This window comes from Canis lupus, chromosome 19 (assembly GCF_011100685.1).
Source record: "Canis lupus familiaris isolate Mischka breed German Shepherd chromosome 19, alternate assembly UU_Cfam_GSD_1.0, whole genome shotgun sequence".
In the NCBI taxonomy this organism is placed as follows: Eukaryota; Metazoa; Chordata; class Mammalia; order Carnivora; family Canidae; genus Canis; species Canis lupus.
In genome coordinates this window covers 51,347,277-51,367,131 of record NC_049240.1, presented here as the reverse complement: position 1 = coordinate 51,367,131, position 19,855 = coordinate 51,347,277, and the positions used below count along the sequence as shown (strand labels likewise).

General features: G+C 36.2%; 1 protein-coding gene across 2 annotated transcripts in view; it reads right to left on the bottom strand.

Annotated features, from left to right (window-relative positions):
• Positions 1–19,855, bottom strand: part of ACVR2A (activin A receptor type 2A) — an 84,770-nt gene that overhangs the window by 9,426 nt on the left and 55,489 nt on the right. For both annotated transcript variants that reach the window (XM_038565135.1, XM_038565136.1), the window contains exons 5-8: positions 6,679–6,822; positions 4,627–4,770; positions 3,430–3,575; positions 1,384–1,498 (exon numbers count right to left, since the gene is read on the bottom strand). In XM_038565135.1, coding sequence (XP_038421063.1) covers positions 1,384–1,498; positions 3,430–3,575; positions 4,627–4,770; positions 6,679–6,822 — 549 coding nt within the window. The remainder of the gene's footprint in view (positions 1–1,383; positions 1,499–3,429; positions 3,576–4,626; positions 4,771–6,678; positions 6,823–19,855) is intronic.

The window sequence follows — 19,855 nt, the reverse complement described above, 5'->3', positions numbered from 1 at the left end:
CTCAGGTCACGATCCCGGGGTCCTGGGATCCAGTCCCATGTCTGGCTCCCTGCTCAGCAGGAGTCTGCTTCTCCTTCTTCCCCCCACCCCACCACACTGCTCATGCTCATGCACTCTTCCCCCACTCCCTCAAATAAATAAAATCTTAAAAAAAAAAAAGTAAGAAAACAAATGTTCTGGTCCATGAAATCTAGAGTCAAGGAGCCAGTGATGTGTTATTTTTACCTCCTCATGTAAACCAACCGAGGGCAGTAGTGTCTTAAAAATGGGAGAAGAGGGCTATGAGGTAGGTGCCGGAGGGTTAACTCTTCGCTAAACTGAGCTGCGTATCACAACCAGCTCAGCTGTTTGTCCCAAGGCCTCCCGCACAATCTCCTATCTCCACAAGACTGCCTTCCTTCCCAAACACATTTGGTGTCAGCTTTTCCAGAACTATGACTGCTGACCACTGCTAGAAACCTAAATGCTTATACCATCAATCAGTATTGCCAAAATCTGTTATGCTGTGATTCCTTAGCAACTATCCTTGGAGGTCAATAGGCTATACTGGGAAAAATGAAAGCTGAGAATTAGATAACCAAATAACTGCCATGATTCAAAAGATGAAGAAATAATCATGCCAATTTTGTAAGGAAACGTCACCTCTCAGGTCCAATTGGTTTTCTTAATATAAGGTGATCTTGTAGGAGTGAAAGCACCTTTCCTCGCCTCACAGTTTCTGAGAATAAAGTGTAGGGATAATGCTATTCTCCTAGGTGGCTTTCTTAAAGATTCCCATTGTTCAGAGCTCTTTGTGCAGACTTTGGCTCGATAGAGTTAATTAGACTCTTTGCTCAGGGCTTTGCAAGTGCTCTGAACTCTGGAGAGAATTCAAAGAAAAGCGGTAAAGTTGGTTAAAGAGTTAATGAAGCACTGAAGACCAAGAAGCGAGAAACTAACTGTTGTGTGGAAAAATCAGACAATAGATATTAACACACAGTAGCAAGAACAGTCTTTCCTTGTCCTGCCATTCCTCTTAGGAGGACGAAAGAATTAACAAAACCACTGCCCTAATACTGAGAACGCCCTACGAATGGGGTCTATGTAAACGTGCTGGAGTCTAACTGGATTAGTTTTAAAAATAGAATCCATGACATGTGTCCAGGTTGTTTTACGGACTGACTGGTCTAAGCCACTTGTGTTCCTAACAGTCCTTCAGCACCAGATGAAAATGTCTCCCTCAGCAGATTTAACATACTACTTTTCAGAGTGTCATTTGATATTAGTTGCTGATTTAATAACCATTACAGTCATTTTAGATCAACTCCATCCAGATATGCCATTCTCAGATAATATGGGGCAAGATTATTTTTTTCTTACAGTTTATGCAGTTACAATCCTTACCTGTCCATGGGTATCACCTGCAGACTTGCCAGCCTCGAATTTTAATGCCAACCCAAAGTCAGCAATGCAAGCTGTCAGATTGTTTTTCAACAGCACATTTTTACTTTTGATGTCCCTTGCAAACAGAAAGATAAAGTATTGAAATTAATTGTAAACAAGTTATCTTTTAAAAATTTCACTGAAAGTAGGAAAGGAGGAGACTACACTACAGAAGTAGGATACACAGGAAAAAGGAGGGAGAACGAGTATGCAAGGTCCCCATACAGCCTGAAGCACAAGGGCAGTGACCACTCCTGCTCATAACATGGACAATAAGAAGGAACTTTCTCCATAAAGCAGTTTTCTAAAGAGCTGCTATTCCAAAACCATGGTCTAGTCTAGATGTTACCTATGTCATTCCTACCTACCAGTCATAAAACTGCTGGGGTTCTGAGGTAATACAAATATTACCGAGTTTATAGTTGGAAACTCCCACAGCAAGTGAAATTTAAGAAACTAAGTTAAAAGAATATTCAAATAAGATGAACAGAGGCCTTCTGCCTACGGGTCCAGGCCTACATATTATAACGGTCCCTTATTTTAGTAGTTCTTCGATTCAAAAGCCTTATTGGAGAAAAGCAACTCTGGAATGTAGATCCGAAAATTTTCACCAAAAATATAAACTGCTCCAGCTGGATCGCAGTGTTCTGAAAAGAGTAACTGTTTTAAAGCAATCAGATATTCTCTTCTACACACTACCTTCAACTGGTTCATCCTAGAGATTACTATCTTCTAGCAACTTCCATCGCTGCCCTGAGCGGTGGCTGGATGTACGTACACAGACCAACCGTGGAACAGAGACGGCACCGGAGACACACGCGATGCTACAAACACCAATCCACTTTAGCCTCAGAAGATTTTTAGGAACCCTACTCCTAATAACCTTTTCGGCTGCCAAAGAGATTAGTGCCCTATAGGACTAGGTGAGGGGAGCAAAAATCTGAGAAGAAACAGACTCTATGCAGGAAGGTGAGAAAAATGGGGGGCTATTTCTGAGGAGAAGTCATTCAAGGTTTGCCAAATCAGAATCTGTATTAGAGTTGGATTAAACTAATGCCTCCCAGGATGCGGAACACCACCTGGCGGCACTCAATTATCTGCTTAATGAAGCTGCTTATACCCACCTGTACAGCAGCCATCTCTTTTTTTAATTGAGGTAGATAACGGACACACGTTACATTAGTTGCACGTGTACAACACAGTGTATTTCCACAAGTCTATATGCTGTGCTCCCCCAAGTGCAGCTACTGTTCCCATACACCACCACTGATTACACTCCCTAATGTTGTGCCTTTTACCCCATGACTTATTTATTCCCTAACTAGAAGCTTGTAGCCTACTCCCCTTCACCCATTTTGTCTATACGCCCACGCCCACCCCCACCCTCTCCTCTGGCAACCATCACTTTGTTCTCTGTATTTATGGGTCTGTTTCTAAAGCAACTATCTTTACATTGAATACACAATGGCAAACTGATCCCATGTTTAAAGAACTAACATTTTCCCTTTTGTGGTTCTGACAACTATTGGGTTTAAGTACTACTGCTTCACTGATAAAGACAGTTAAGAGTCATTCAAATGATGCCTCCCTCCACCTTAACTGAGGAGGTAATGGTCACCTGGTCATCACAAACACAAGAAAACAAATACCCAAAGTCTCTCCTTAATTCATCTTATAATTATCACCAAAGTAAGTCATGTTTTGAAGCAAAACAAATTTTTTTCCTTTGAGATAGACAAAATACACTCTCATTCTTAACCATGCTTTCAGAAATGAAACAAACTAAAACACTGGTCAAGAATTAAACTTTGCTAATGATACTAATCCATACATTATCCAAAATACTTCTTGGCCAATCTCAAAGCTAATTTGAAAAACAAATGAAAACCAACTGCCTCCACTAGCATGATTAGGTAATTAGGGGGAAAATAAATTTTGCACAGTAAATTAAAAGTGTAAATAACAAATACTGAATTATTTGGGAAAATAATATAAATTGAGCTCTACCTGTGAGATATGGCAGGTTTATGGCCATCTTTTAGGCCAGGTATATCCTCGTGCAAATAAGCCAATCCTCTGGCCATGGTTTCTGCAATATGACATAGTTCATTCCAAGAGACCACATTAGCCTTAAGAAAGTCTGACAGTGAACCCTAAAGAAAAGGAGAGGAAAAAAACAACTTATGCTCTGGATAAAAGCTGTATGACATGGAGACTCTCCTCTTTACTTTCAAGATATGGGAGGCAGCATATCTTTACTTTTAGTGAATAATGATATCCAAAAAAGCAATCTTTCTGGAATGGTTCAAGTTTCACAATAGTAAATATCTGACTAGAATGGAATACATCTAATCTTAAGATGTTTGTTCTATCACAGGACTAGGAAAACACAAAATTAAGATATATAAATAACTACATCAGAATCTGCCATCCTTCTGGTCAAGAATTTAGAGAAGTCCAAGAGCCACTTGTATCTAACGATGATGACACGGATTGCCAAGAAGAACACAATTTCCTATTTCATTAACATGTTATTCCATACTATCTCTAGAAGTAGAAAAATAGCAACTGTGTTTTGGTGATAATTACTCTACAAATTAGTGACAGATAAAGCGGAACCCTTGGGTGGCTCAGCGGTTGAGCCTCTGCCTCGGCTCAAGGCATGATCCCAGGGTCCCGGGATCAAGTCCCACATCAGGCTCCCAGCAAGGAGCCTGCTTCTCCCTCTGCTTATGTCTCCGCCCCTCTCTGTGTGTCTCTTATAAATGAATAAATAAAATCTTTTTAAAAAATGATTAGATAAATCTCCTGACTCTAGTTCTGTCACAAGACTACACTGATTAAAGAGTTGAAGAAACACAATTCAAGCTAAAGAATGAACCACATAATCAAGATGGATCATGAATGGTGGATGAAAATCACAAAGCACCAGCTACACTGAAAGGGCTATTTGTAAGAGGAAAACTGCAGCACCAGAAATAAGGAACAAAAGACTGGTTTTATGAGAGTAGAAGGTTGGGTGAAAAAGGTGCCATCTTTGCTCTTGTATTAAAATTATCTTTAAAGGATTTTTTATTTATATGTATTAACTAGCTACAACGACGTACTATTCCCAGAAAAAAATCAGTCTGAGGGATTTGTAGCCAACATTAAGTAGGTAAGCCAGCCCTGACTTTCCTGAGTTAAAATGAAAAGTAGTTTTACCTTCTCATGAAATGCTGTAATTAGCCAAAGATCCACATCAACACTGGTGCCTCGTTTTTCTGCACCAATGAACTGTAGTATGTTCTCATGCTTCATTCCAGGTAAACTATAAACTTCATATTCATTTTGCCATGATTGTTTGTCCTAGAGTTAAAAAGAAAGAATAGTAATGCAAAGAACACAGGCAAATAAACCATATCTAAGATTACTCAAGTAGATTCAAAAATTAAAAATTAAAAAAAAATCTACTCAAGTAGATTCTAAGGCTAAATTTAAAGTAAATAAAATTTAAAATAAAAATGAAAAAGTTATTTGGTTTGGTTTTGGCTTATTTTTTCATAAAAGAAATCTGACAATAAGGTAACAAATCCATGACAAATGCCTGCTCTGTTCCCTCAAACATACTTTTCTGTGTTTCTCATTTGTAAATACAGGAGTTATCATCAGAAATGCTGCACCTCCGTATCTAACAATGGTGACACACTCTGCTGACAGTTTCCCTGAGATAAGAATTTCAGGTAGAAGGACTTCATCTTGACAGAAAAAAATTTTTTTTGTTCAAAGACTAACATTACAGCAAACATTCTTAACAAAATGTTGAGACTACCCTACAGAGTCCATAAGAGCACAACAGAGTATAAATAGGCAATACAATAATTTAAAACACCATATACTCATTTGTACCTGTGCAAGTGACCCACACCTACTACATGTCTACTTAGAAAAGATTAGTTTCTCTTCACACTGAAAGCAGGAAGCACCATAATAATAATGGTTAGGAACCTTCTGGATCCAAACTATCTTAAGAACCTTTGCCAAGTGACATGATCATTCCGTTTCCTCACTAGCAAAATGGGGACTACAGTCTGTCCCACAGGGTTGTTGTATGATATGTACACTGAGTGTTGTTTTGTATCTATGGGTAATATATGGGCACATGTTACTGAGTACTCCTATGCAAAGCACCTCTACCTGACAATAAGAAGCACTCAATAAAATATTAGCTACTGCTATTCTTGCTGCTGTTACCCTTATGTTAATATCCAAAGGTCTTTATCTAATTTTTAAGCTTCTTCCCACAATTGAAAAAGAGCCCTGAATTTGCCAATCTTAGCAGAACAGACTAGACTCTTCCTCTGAGAACTATAGTTTTAAAGAATCTGCATCACTACAAAAAAAAAAAAAAAAGAAGAAGAAGAAGAAGAAGAAAAAAAAAGAAAGGTAGTACCCTTCTTCACAGACTATAAGAGGCTTTACAAGAGGCAAGAAAGATAAAACCTAGGTATATTAAGACAACAAAAACTGATTCTATAACTTTGGAATGAGGAAGATCCACTGTGCAGATACAGTGGTGGAGCCCACATCACCAAAGCCAACTGGGACTGCAACACCACACAAGGCATTAGCTAGAGGGGGGCATAAAGCAAGGGACAGAGACGAAGACATCATCACAGATCTGTACAACTGATGGACTCGCACAAAACATTAGAGCAGCTCAGAGATGCATTAGACCAGGGTGTTATGAGGTGAGCCCCCTTTAAAAGAAAAACAAGTCAGCAGTGAACCAATTATTTAGAATCCTGATTCACTGCCTCTGAAAATTCACCAACAAAACCTGAAATGATTACATGACCCCTCAAAGTAAGACAAAAAAATGAATCAGTCTGGTAATATATGCTAAACAATTCTAAAACTAGCATGCTGTTCTTTCATTCTTCTCTGTTTTCTGTTAATGTCAATGGGACACTCAAAGTTAACCAATGAAAGTCTGTAACTGGAATCCTCATCTTCACTTGCATTTCCGTAGTATTTTTATTGACAAAAGATCTCCTGTATGTTCGTAATTCCACTGCTCCAAACAGACATAATGACTGCTTTACCATGAGTTCCATTCCTCAAATGAGACGGCAGACAAAAGGGCTAACTCTTTCCTCAGTATCACAGAACCACCCTGAAACAGTTTGTGTTTTCAGACTGTTGCTGCATTATGATAATCGAGCCAGTTGCATCTTTTACAAAATAGGTGCAGATGAGAAAGGTGCAATACCATACCTGTATTGGAAATATTTTCACAGCCACGTACTCATTGAGCAGCTGCGCTTTCCATACACAACCAAATCTTCCCCTTGCTTTCACTTCTAATAACTGCAGTGGCTTCAAACCTAGTAATGGAGAAGGTGGGGGTGGTCCTGGGTCCTACAGATAAACAGTAACAGTAGTTAGAAAGCGGCACATGATACAGATCAATGCTAAATATGAGAAGAAATTGTAAGTATACTAAGGCATCAACTGACAGAAACAGGAAACACATACAAATGACACTAACTTCAATCTTGCCAAAATTGAGTTCTCGAGCATTACTAATCATTTATAGTGATCCTAAAGCGAGTCACTTGAATTGGGAGTTTTTATATTACAGCAGGAAAAATGACCTCAAATCATTTTGAGTCAGTCTCACTAATTGTCTGGACTAAAATTTTCTGTGACCTTTAGGATATTACTAACAGTATTTCAATGGTTTCATCCAGTTGGTACTTCATTAGAAGATGAAGACTTTAAAAAGTGTCGGCAACAGCAAATTATGGCTATGTCTCAAAGGAAAACACTCCTCAAAATCCACTACTTTCTGAAACAATGACTATTTATCTTTAATAAATCTTTTCTTCAGTAATCTCAGAAATGCACATAGTCATTCTCAAACACACTGCAGATAAGAAGTCTATCAAATACAAAGCACATGAAATAAATATGTTAACAGTCAAACTGTTCCTTTCATTCTCATTTTTCTACCTATTAACAATCACTTTGCTTATAATTACATCCCAAAACTGACCTGAGATAAAAATTATTAGTCTGATTGGCAAAAAAAGTACAAATTATAATCCAGAAAATGAGTGGTCATCGTAGTAGATAAATGAAAAAGAAGTGTACTGCTATAGTTAATCTTGAAAATGGAGCAAGTATAGTATATAAATAGGCGTACAACATTTATAAAACACAAGGGCATCCTTCCTCTACAGAGCAGAATGGCAACCCCTCATTGGAAGCATTGTATCAGAGTTCAATATCTGCAACTAAAACAAGATGCAAGAAGCCTTCTGAAAAGCCTCCAGAGAAAGTGTTTGAAGGGCTACATAATGAGTATAACGAAGAACCAAAATTCTGTGGCAACAGTAATAGAGACCGCGACATCTAAGTTGCTTGGAAATGGTATGTCATCCCTGCATCAACACATCTCTCTCCCTTGTATCCCCTCTTACAAAAAAAAAAATCCCCTCTCCTACTGCCCCAAAACTGTTGGTGCTCTGTTCACACATTATTCAGCCCACTGGTGTCATTCAAGATTTGAAAAAGTTGACGTCTGCTTTAGAAAGACCCTCAAAAACAGAAACACTGCACAATATTAAAGAGGACAAAGGTGCAATTTTTTTGCAGGCAATCTTTATAAAATGGCTGGAGAATTCCTATTTTAAAATAAAATATTTTAAAACTAGAAAACTTCTTGTGACTCATTTCAACCTTGGATATTTATTTTTAAAGTATCTACAAAAGTTGCTCTTCCTTCACACATTCAAAAGATGAAAGGTCATAGTGGAGCTAAAGAGTGTTTTCGTTTAAAAGAGTGATGAGTCCAGAAAATCAGATACAAATCTGAGAGAAGTGTGGCCCCTAAAGTTATGATCCTCAGTGGGAAGGGACACAAGAATTCTGGAGAGGTTTTATCACAATTAAACCCACCCTACCTCATTGCTTGACTGGTCACTTATGCCTGGTAAGAGACGCTAGTGACAGGAGTATGCTGCTGCTGGGGATGTGGAAATGGGAGGGAGAAAGGTAGAAAACCAGCCTTGTGGAGGCAAAGGAAGTCATGCACAAAGTCCAAGAATTATTAGGTAACTGCATAAAATAACTATGCTGACAGGAGAAGTTCAATCTGAAATATCTGAATAACTACGAAGTTAAAAATCAAGGATTCCCCCCTTCTTTAGAACGAAGTCAGAAACATCAAGCTTTCAAAGCAAACTTACCAAAAACTAAAGTATGCAGATAAAAGCTGAAAGCTGAAGAGGCAAAATAACCAGGTAAAAAATAAAATGGCTCTTAAGCATTAAGATTTTTAATGACTTTTATATAAATTGATAAGATCCTTCAGTAGCATACAACATTACCCATTCTCTGCTCTAAAGTGTACCAACCACACAGAGAGGATTCAGTCTATAATACAGGATTCAGAGGACTTAATCCACATCTCAAATTAAGACTATGTCAGCAGTCCAAAATATAATTTTAATACAATACTAACCTTAATTTAGGAAACATACAATAACTTTCACTGTCTATATTTAGACGAAAAAGATCTCTGAATACTTTTCAAATGCACAAATAAACTTCAAGGTTCCCATAAGTTTCCAAGTCTTTGGCAAGTTTCTAAGCTATCATCATCAGTAAAAAAAAATCTTAGATCACTATCCTAATGGTATTACCATTATTCAACCTTCTATCACAACAGCCTGAAAACAGACTGTTACCAAAATTACTTACAAATAAAAAGTTTACAGTTATGAAGAATACTGGTGAATTTTTAAAGGGTGAAGGAAAGGACTACAAAGGCACATTCCTATAGAATATCAAAGCTTTTAGAAATGGTATGTGTTTTTAAATAATATTCTATAATACTTAAAAGGTAAGCCTCAAAAATGAGTAACTAAAATATAGATAATAACTCAGTATATAAAATACATAATGCCAATTAAGATACCTTTTTGCTTTTTTAATGAAAAATTACTAGAATGTTCTATGTCATACTTTTCAGCTCTTCATTAAAATTTATAGGAAGCTTTAACTACATCTCTAATATCTGGCTTTTACTTATCACCTGAGAATATTGGAAATTATTTGCAGTTTATGAGCATCATCATCATAATTTACCCACAAAAGTCAATGCAGTTTACCCTTGAACAGTATGGGTTTAAACTTGAGAAGTCCACTTCTATGTGCATTTTTTTAAATAAATACAATACAGTACTGTAAACGTATCTTCTCTTCATTAGGATTTCAACATTTTCTTTTCTCTAGCTTACTTTAAGAGTATACTATATTATACATATAACATATAAAATACATGCTAATCAAGCATTTGTGTTAGTACTCACAAAACTTAGTAGTTTTGTTCTGGGGGAGTAAAAGTTTATACATAGGTTTGACTGTGCACACCCTCAGCACCCCTAAGTCCTGCATTGTTCGAGGGTCAACTGTACTTGATTCTAGGTCAAAGAGTTACACACCTTGAAAATGTATCAACCCCTGGGGAGACAAATTTGAACTTGGACTTCATAATGACAGCAACATTCTGATATTATCATAAAACATGACTTTGCCCTGCTACACAGAAAATCAGCTTTGGGGGATCAATGGTAAGGACCATGGAATTCCTGAAAACTTTTCCTAAGTCTCCAGTTGTCTTGCAATCCCCAAGCTATTCTGCACAGTTAAGAAGAGATGAAGTAGAACATGGTTCTGATTACATCTTGTTTACCCATCTGTATGTGAAAACTATGGCATCAGAAGACATCACGTTGAGAAATAACAAATGGCAATTGCTGAAAACCATGCCCCCATCCCAACACCACTACCCAACAGAATTAATATAATCAAGACCAGAATAAATTAGCAGAAGTCAAGAGCTGCTATGCAGTCTGTGATCATTTCATTTCTTCTGAGTTCTCAAATGAGAAGGGTGAATTCTAATCTAAAATAGAGCCTTCGATCTCTAGAGAGCAAAAGATCAACTTAAACTTCTCTAACTAGCCCATTTGCTAAGGAGGCTAAAGATGAAAGAAACTATCTGAAAATACAGATTTCACATTAAAGGATAATGGGTTTCACCAGAGAGTCAGCTCCTGGTAAAAATGAGCATATGCTGACATTTAAGCTAGTGACATACTAGCCATTAAGTGTTAACATCTAATCAACTAAAATCGCTGTTTCTACATTCCAACTCAGATAAGTATAAATTCTGTTAACAATTCTTTGAAAACCAAAAACTGTTATAATATGTAGCAAATCAATCATGTTTTCAATACTAAAAGTGGTAAAAAAAAAATTATAACATAAAGGATGCACAATAAAGCAACAACAACAAAAATCTAAGAACAAAATGTTTAATATGCATCCACAAAAAGTTCCACAACCATAAAACAAACATCAATGCATCTTACCTCTATCATTATATGAAAGGCGTGCTTGTGAAGAAAAAACACAGGCAAAAGAAATTACGATTTATATCCAGAATGAAATGAAAAATGACACATCAGTTACAAAAGTGAAGGAGGGAGAATAATGATTTAGCTTTTCAAAAGTTGGCAATGATCCAATGTATCATATTTTTAAAATAAGAACTGAGAACACTTTCCTTATAAACAGAGGAAAGTAATATCAAACAAACAAAAAACTTGGATATTACCTTTCAGATTAGGGATGTTATTGTGTAGATGACTCTAGTATGACCCCAAATTACCTGATCCAATGAACTTCAAGCTAGCAAATAAACTACACCGACTTCTTAAATAATCATTACTTGTTTTTCTAAGAAGTTCTAGAGTCTAAACAGGAGGAGCAAAGCAAACTGAGAAAATATGGGGTGGAATTGGCTTCTGGACACCAGAGGGCAGTATTGCCTTTAACAAAGACTAGAAGCAGCACAGAAAAAAAATTTTTACGTAACTAGACTAAGTTCCTCAGCCCACACGGGCAGTTTTGTTAAGAATCTCTAAAACCTCCTCTTTCTTGAACTGCTTCATTCCCTTTTCATGGAAGAGAGTAGAATCATAATATAAAAATGTTTCTAGTGTCTGTGCGTGCAACAGAAACAATATACTAGGGGAAGAAAATAAGACAGGGGAAGAATAAGTGAGAATTAAGTAGAACATATGACAGGCCAGGCCCACTGCTGACTTAGCCACAGTGAGAGTGAAGAAGTCAAGCAGTGATGGCCCTGGGAACAAGTATCCACACATATTTTTCAGTCTGAGGACACTCAGATACTGATAGAGAACAAGATTTTCATTTTCCCAGTCATCCTAAAATAGTTAAGGGCCTAAATTTAAAAGTAAAAGAAATATGGTCACCAGTGTAAAAGGAGGCTTCAAATCTCTCCAATAACTGAGTATTTATCGGCCCTTTCCAATATTTCTACAATATTTATACAGAGAATAGCACTGACAAAAAAAGATTTGACAACTCATTTATCTGTACCAGTAGCTGGACTAGTTTTGCTTCCTTCTTGATTTTCTCCTCTGATAATGATTCAGGATTATTTAGAATTCATCTAAAAGGCTTAGCTAATCCTACTATCAAAACATCTTATCAGTACTCCAGAGTAAAATTCATCCCTTGAAAGAAATACATGCCAAATGAATAACCAGACTTCAGCTTCCCAAGCCCTAGTATCTCTCAGGTTTTGTTTTCATTACAGGTACTTTGGAGATAAACCTGCCACTATAATCACACTATTCAAGGAGGTGCTATCCACGCATCTTACCAAAATGTGTATTTTTGCTCAATATACTTCTCAATAAATGAACATCAGATTAAGTCAGAGAATGATCAAGCTAAACAAGAGACACCAAGAACAGGCCTCAATGTGTAAAGTATGTTACAAAACAAAAGGGTCAAAACAGAATTCAAAAAAATTAAATCACTGAAATACATGGATAAAAAGTAACCAAATAAAACCATCAATTCACAACATGGAAAATGAAACTTGAGTATCATGCACTGTAACTGGAGATAACAGTGAAAACCAAATCAGCACATTAATGTCAAGAAGTTAGGCTGCCGGATGAGAAAGAGACTTGCTGCTTATTCCTTAAGGGGTAAAGAAATTTAACTATACTGCCAAACATCAGAAAAGAATGAAGAGGACTTCTCCATTCCCTCATCAAATCTTTCCTGAACGCCTAGTTGTGCCAGGCACTGACTACCCCGGGTGGGGGAAAGAAGATGTATCAAAGACCCCATGCTAACTGAATGCACGATGATAAAATAAGAGCAGTAAAAAAAGGAATTCAGTCCCTTGAGCAGGTACCTGTAAGGTGAAACTGGACTTCCACTGGCATGATAAATAAGAGGATTTTCCCAAGGAGAGGATCACTGAAAAATGAGGTAAGTACTTGAGGGAGACAGATTAGGTGGAAAAATGGTACTGGGTTACATCCTAAATTTCTGACTTGTGCCACCAAATGCTGTACTCATTCTATTTAACTGAGAACCAGGCTCAGAGAGATCATTACCACAGGTTGTTACATGCTTGGAGACATCCAAGTGCCGATATTCAGTAGGCAGTTAGATGTACAGAACAGGAAATACGGATTTTAGTTCATTTATATGCTATAAACAAACATATATGACATATATTATTAATTTTCCCTTATTTAGTATTTAAACCATACTAAGATTTATATATATGTACATATTTTTTGTTAACTCACTAAATAGCTTTGGACTATCAAGAAGAATTAAGGACCACCCCACACTCACCCAAAGTATTTGAAAACTGACAAATTCTGAATTTGCCTCATCTTAGTCATCTAATTATCTCATGCTCTAAGAAATTTCACAATTGCTAATTTTAAAAAAAGACTATTGCCAGGCAGACTGAAATAGAATCTATAAAGAAATAATATAGTGTGTGTATCAGAACAAATGCTTCTGAGCTAGGGAAAGCAAGACATTATACATTAACAAATTCAATAATATTGATACTGCCAAATGCACAGCCATCACTCTATCCAATTAGATCTTCCAAGTTCCATTGTGATATACCAACTCCTACTTCCTACTGTTTCTCTCCTCTAACTCCTGAAAGCAAAGCAAAGACAGACCAAGGTGGATGAAATAGGATTCTGAATAAGTTGCTTAAGAAGAAGGCTGCTGCTTCTCAGGGTAGCTAGCAATGGGGTTTAAAAGTCTGAACAAGATGTGAGGGATATGCATTCTTCTGGCCACTGCTTAGAAGCATCAGGTTTATTATCGAGGATAGAAGAAATTTTATTTTTATTTATTTTAGCATTTGTATTCTGCATGTAAGGCTGAAAAAAAGGAAAAGGATTATGCCATACATTATATAAATTGTGATGTAGTGAGATGGTTATCAACAAGGTTATATATTACAATAAAAACTTTCTGCGATGTAATTTACATACTCTGATCCCTCCTTATCCTACTTTAAAGTAGTTTTTTACGCCTCCCCTCCCAATAATATTTACTAAAATAAACCATTCTATTAAAATTACTTCAGTGAATAATCATCCCTGGGTCTAAATGCCCAGACTTTACCACTCAGCAGGACTGATCCTAGGCCAAGACACTTCGCGTATCTGTGCCTTGATTTTCTTATCTACAAAATGGACTTAATAAAACAGAACCTATATCATGGGGTGTTGAAAGTTTAATCGGTATAAAGTGCTTGGTGCAATCCTTGACAGAGTACTCAAAATGCAATCTTTTATTGAACTAATTTCAAAGTCTCAACATATAAATATATATATCTACAATGGCTTCCATAAATATACCTTTTGAGTACAATTTTGAAGTTGTTACTCTATCGGCAGTAACAGCTAACATATCGTGAACACTTAACATTAGGTAGGCACCTCACATGTGGCTCCCAGTCACTCCAAACTGGAGTCAGGCATTTCTCCTCTCCTCCTCCTTTGACCAAAATTGTTGAAGCAACTCCCCTCTTTCTTTACCTTTCATCTCTAAGCTGCAAAGTCAAATGACCAACCAACCACTAACCCATTTTTTATCTACATATGAACTATGGGCTTCAAAACAGCCAGCAAGGACTGTCCCTCTGCTGCTTATCACTATACATCAGCATGATGCCTGGCACACAGCAGGCACCCAAGCATTAGGTGAGTGGTTAAGCTAAAACAAAACAAACTGGAACACCTGCTAGCCTATGTGATACAAACAGCTTTCACTAACAAATGGGCTTTTTCATTTTATTATCTCAATTGACAGAAGATTTTACAATGATGAAGTAGCTAGGAATGAAGAAGAGATCTACAATGAGGTCCAGGAAATAAAAAATTAAGAGAAAAGCAAAGTCACTTCTTCCTATCTTCCACCTCACTCGACAAGAGAAAGGAGAAATTATGTACTCTGGTCCAAATGCATCAGCCCTATTTGAAAACTGGAAGGTGGGACCCTCCCTCTACAGTCCAAAGGAAAACTGAACTCAAAGTTTTAAAAATTCAGTGGAAGTCATCTTTAAATTAGTGCTTTCATTATTAACTTTAATATATAGCTAAACTTGTTTTAGGCTTTGGATAAAGCTTTTAATTTTTTTTTCCTTCTCCCCTTTCTTTCCTTTTTGCTTTTGGATATGGAATTTCAGCATATCTCCAAGTGAGCCCGTTCATGCATTTGTTAAGTAAAACAGCTCACACGCCTAAGAGTAATTTTTTTAGTAAAGCTGCAAGTCTACAAATAATTTATGACACTTCTCCCCAAAATCAGTTTAGAAGTATACATAAACTTGTAATAGAAGTTGTAACAAAAATAATCACACATAAAGGTGAAACAGACTTTTGTAGTAGCCCTGGACTATTTCTTTGGCATCTACAAAAAAAAAAAAAAAAAAAAAAAAAAAGCCCAATGCCAAGACAAGAGCATTATATCACCATACTTTAAACATGCTAAAATAAGACAGTTAAAAATATTCGTGAAATGTGGGTTCCAGGTCTTAGCAGAAACCTAACTAACACCAACTCTAGCCTAATAAAACATCAAGTTTTGATATTTCATGAGCATACATTAAAGCTACAGTAAATTTCACTTAAGAATGCATCATTTAATCAGAATGAAATTGAAAAGAATTGAGCTGAAAAGCTATCCACAGTATACTGTTAAATTAAAAGAAACCAATTGTGAAATAACATTCTATAGTTTATAAAAGGGGAAAAAAGCATATATTCAAACAAATGAGATCAGAAAAAAGTGTCAAAGGATACATTCCAACCTGTTCAAATTGATTATCTCAGGAAAGTGATAAAGGGAAGAAAAAAAAGGAAGAACAAATGGCTCTATCTCCTTTCTTTTGCACACTTCCTTCTGTATAATTTGTCTTATTTTAACAGGCAAGTGTTTGGAATTAATTCTTAAAAAGAAAAAAATTTAAAGGAAAGAGAAAGTGAGTCAACCTATTTCAAGATGTGCTTCTCTTGATATGATACTCATTTTGCAAGTATAACTTAATATTAGCATATTAATACTCATTTAATTTTAGTAAATTTCTCCTGCATCCTCCGCCAATAAGTAAGCAGTACCCTTTCCTAAACTGACTTGGCTGAATGATGCTACGCTACCCTTTCGGTATCTTATTAATTTTAAATGGGTACCATACACAGACCCATGTTCAACAGGAAATCCTACACAGCATTTTCACAGATGGCTCGGTTTCTCGGTGGACCGTAATCTGACATAGCATGAAAGGACAACCTGTTATTTACTTTAATATTAAGGTCAGCAGTATTATTTTGTATACCCCAATCAGTATCCCAAACATCTGAAAACCTTTACTCTTTATCAGACCAAAATCTAGACAAAATGTCATGATGTAAATCACTGAAGAGACTGATGTCTTTAAGCAAGCATTACAGTTGCAATACTATAGTGCTACTTATATAGCCTTTAAAAATGAACAGGAAGTTGATTTCATACCTTTTTAAAGGTAGGTAATTTCTAGGCTCTAAAATCCACTTTCTTATCAAGTGTTTTTCATCAGCACAAATATAGATCTAATTTATTAACAGGAAACTTCAGCTCTCATATGGTTTTGAGAGCGATGCAAACACTTTTATTGAAACCACATTAACTCTAACCACGGTAAGACTTCTTAATCAGAGTCGATGCATCCATTCCCTCATATTCTTGACTCACTGGCACTAGAAAAACCAGTTTGTGTTCAGTTTACTCACTGTGGGTTAAAAGAGCAAATTCCTACACGTGGAAAGCCAGTTTCAGCACAGATAAAAGAAAAGGACCTAGGGGATGCAAATTTAAAAGATGCTTCAAGCTTGTGATTCCAGAAAGAACTGAATACTGGCATCGTCTTACAAAAGCCTGAATACTTCAACTTATTTTACCCTAAAGAAATATGGCCTCAAGATTTATCTTAAAACTAAGCCATCAAGTTTTTTATTAAATGAATCCCTGGGCATGCTACAATTATCATCTCAGTATAACTCTAAATGCAACAAAGTCAAATTCAGCAATTCATCACTTACCGAACGGTTCTACACACAAACACCGGGTGAATCCAGTATGAGTACGACACACAGCTGGTCTTCAAGGGGCTTACAATCAAGTGGGAGACTGGAACATGTACACAAATGACTAAAGCCTCTCTCAATTGAGGTTATTCACCTGAATCACACGAGACGGAAACTGACTGCAGCACTATTTTCTCAATTATTTCAAGGGCAGTACATTACTAATACCATTCTAGATGCATATAATGGACGGCTTAGGGTGTAGTGAGAGGAAAGAATAAAAAAAGTAAATGCATGGAAGTACAGAAGGCTCCTATGTCATACTCTCAACTTTGTATTCTTTGCCATGGATCACTGAAAGCCCTCAAATAGTTTTAAAAACAGAAGGAAGATAATCAGACATGTAAAATGCTATTTTACAGCGATAATATAGATGGAGAGAAAGAAGACCAGCTATGAGATCACAGAAATAATCTCAGCCTCAGATGTAATAATGTCCTGAACTACAAGAAGGATGACATTAGTCTCCTAATCAAGAAGGACAAAAAAAATGAATGAATGGGACTTGGTAAATGACAGGGCCTAAAGAGGTAGTAGTTGTCTCCCAGGCTTTCATCCAGAGTGATGGGGAAGACAGTGTCAGAAACATAATAGTTAGAAACATATATTAGAAACATAGTAGTTACAGGTTATAAAGAAAGAAACAAGGCTTCAAATAAAAATAAAAACAGCAAAATGACTTTCTCCATGACTCTAACTATGCTAGATTTGAGAATTAATATTTTTTTACTGGTTACTAAGAACCATAAGACCAGATTTTATATCATGTAGATCCCCAGATCATTTCTTCACAATAAAATACAAGACTAGAAGAAATTCTAACTTGGTGTCTTAGAAATAAAGAATCCCACAATTTAGCTGTCAGAACTAGCTTAGTAAGAAGATGTATATGGGTATCTCGTGTCCTCCAGGATGCCAATGAGAAAAAAGACTGAGATTAGACCAATGAATGATCACAGTATACATAACTTCAGCTTGCTCTGTGAGATTCACTATAAATTCTCAAGTACAGTTCTTATTGTAGGCATGACTTGTCAATAAGATGTTACCCCAATGAGACTAATGTCATACAACAGACCAGTTCATTCACAAACCAGCCTTCAGCCTTTAGCCAAAGCTTTAAAGAAAAGTTTCCCCAAGAAAAGGAATGAAAAATTTCACGTCACTAAGTGTTTGAAGAATTGGAGGAAAAATGTTTCAGAAATCCACAAGAATATATGATCTTTTCTTAACTAGCCTTGGAATTCAGCTTTGAACATGGGGACATGAATATGGAGTGAAATACAGAAATCAAGACCTTAAGACTTCGAACGTATGTCTCCCTCACTTACTACTCCTATTCCTCGTAAAAGTCTTGAGTATCAACTCAGAAGCACAGGAATCCTTACCTACAACCCAATCGTGCTAACAAACTTTATTCTAAAATGTGCTAAAAAATGTTTTAATGGAAAACACTTGAATATGCCCTTGTATATATCCATGACTTTTCCTTTTTGTCTTATGTGAAACAGTGTGGTATTACTGCTCATTTTAGTAGTCAAACTATTCAACAACCGAAGTAGGAAAATAAATTAGCCTATAGAATGCTTTTGAAATGGCAGAGATATTTACTGAATTATCTAAAGCACCAGAGACACCAGCTTTGGGGGGGGGAGGGTAGGAGAAGAAGAAGAAGAATAGCATAAGCAGTAAGAAGAGTAAAGCTTTACTGCCAGTCCTTGGTTCAGATTCCAGCTCTGACACTTGTGGGTCTTGCTATGTCTCAATTTCTTTATCTATAAAATTGAAATTAAAATTACATAAACCCTGTGAGATAAAATCAAATGAGTGCTTTTCACACCTGGCTGTTCACAATCACCTTGGAAACTTATTAGAAACATATCATCTTAGGCCCCACTCCATACTTACAGGGCTGTGGCCCTGGAGTTTGTATTTTTTAACAAACTCCAAAGATGAGCCTTATCTATCAGTCACAATTTAGAAATCATGAGAAAAAAATATGTATTTTATGTTTTTACATATTCTTATATAAAACTTAAGTATTTATACATATGTGTAACTTAGCAGTACCCTAGTACACTGTAAGAGTTCAATAAATCCTTGCTGTTGTTTTCAATAATTATTATCAATAATTATTTTGAAACTGGAGATAAAACTTGAGCATTTTTAACAAAATGGCCACTAATCAGTGTTGTAGAACCTCTCACTAAAAATGATACTTAAGGCATGACACTATACTTCTGAGACACAGTGAGAGATGACATAAATGAAATTTCCAAACTGATGACAATCCCTCTTCCACAGTTTATTTTGCCTAACAAAAGCTTGACCATTCCAGATCATTCCATCACAAAATCTTAAATCTAGTTCTCAGTTTTCAGTAATTCATGTAGTGTATGCAAAGTCACCACAGAGCAATCCAAGTGCTAAATAAATGTGTACAATAATACTAACCTGGTAACAAATAATCTAAAATCCAGAAATGGATATTCATTGGAGACTCCTGGTTCTCGGTTACTTACGAACAATAACTGCATCTTTCCATTTTAAAAGTCTAACCCCTTAAATTAATTAGCATTTCTAAGTAAAGTGGCCTCATGTATAGGATACTGAGCCCTTTTTAAAAAGTCCAACCGTAACTTTGTGCCAATATTATATAAATATCAATGTTATCTATAAGAATACATTTTTATTTTTAAAGTTCCATTAAAAAACTTAAATTTATTTTTCAATTCAGTTTCTAGTTTTCTTCTATTATATCACAAATCTAGGGTAAATTCAGACACTAAGTACTAAATACTCTTTCTTCTAAAAATAGAAATCAAAAAATAGTTACCACCAAAGGCAGATAAAGTGGATCCTATGGCCATCTGGAGTAAGCTACATCTGTT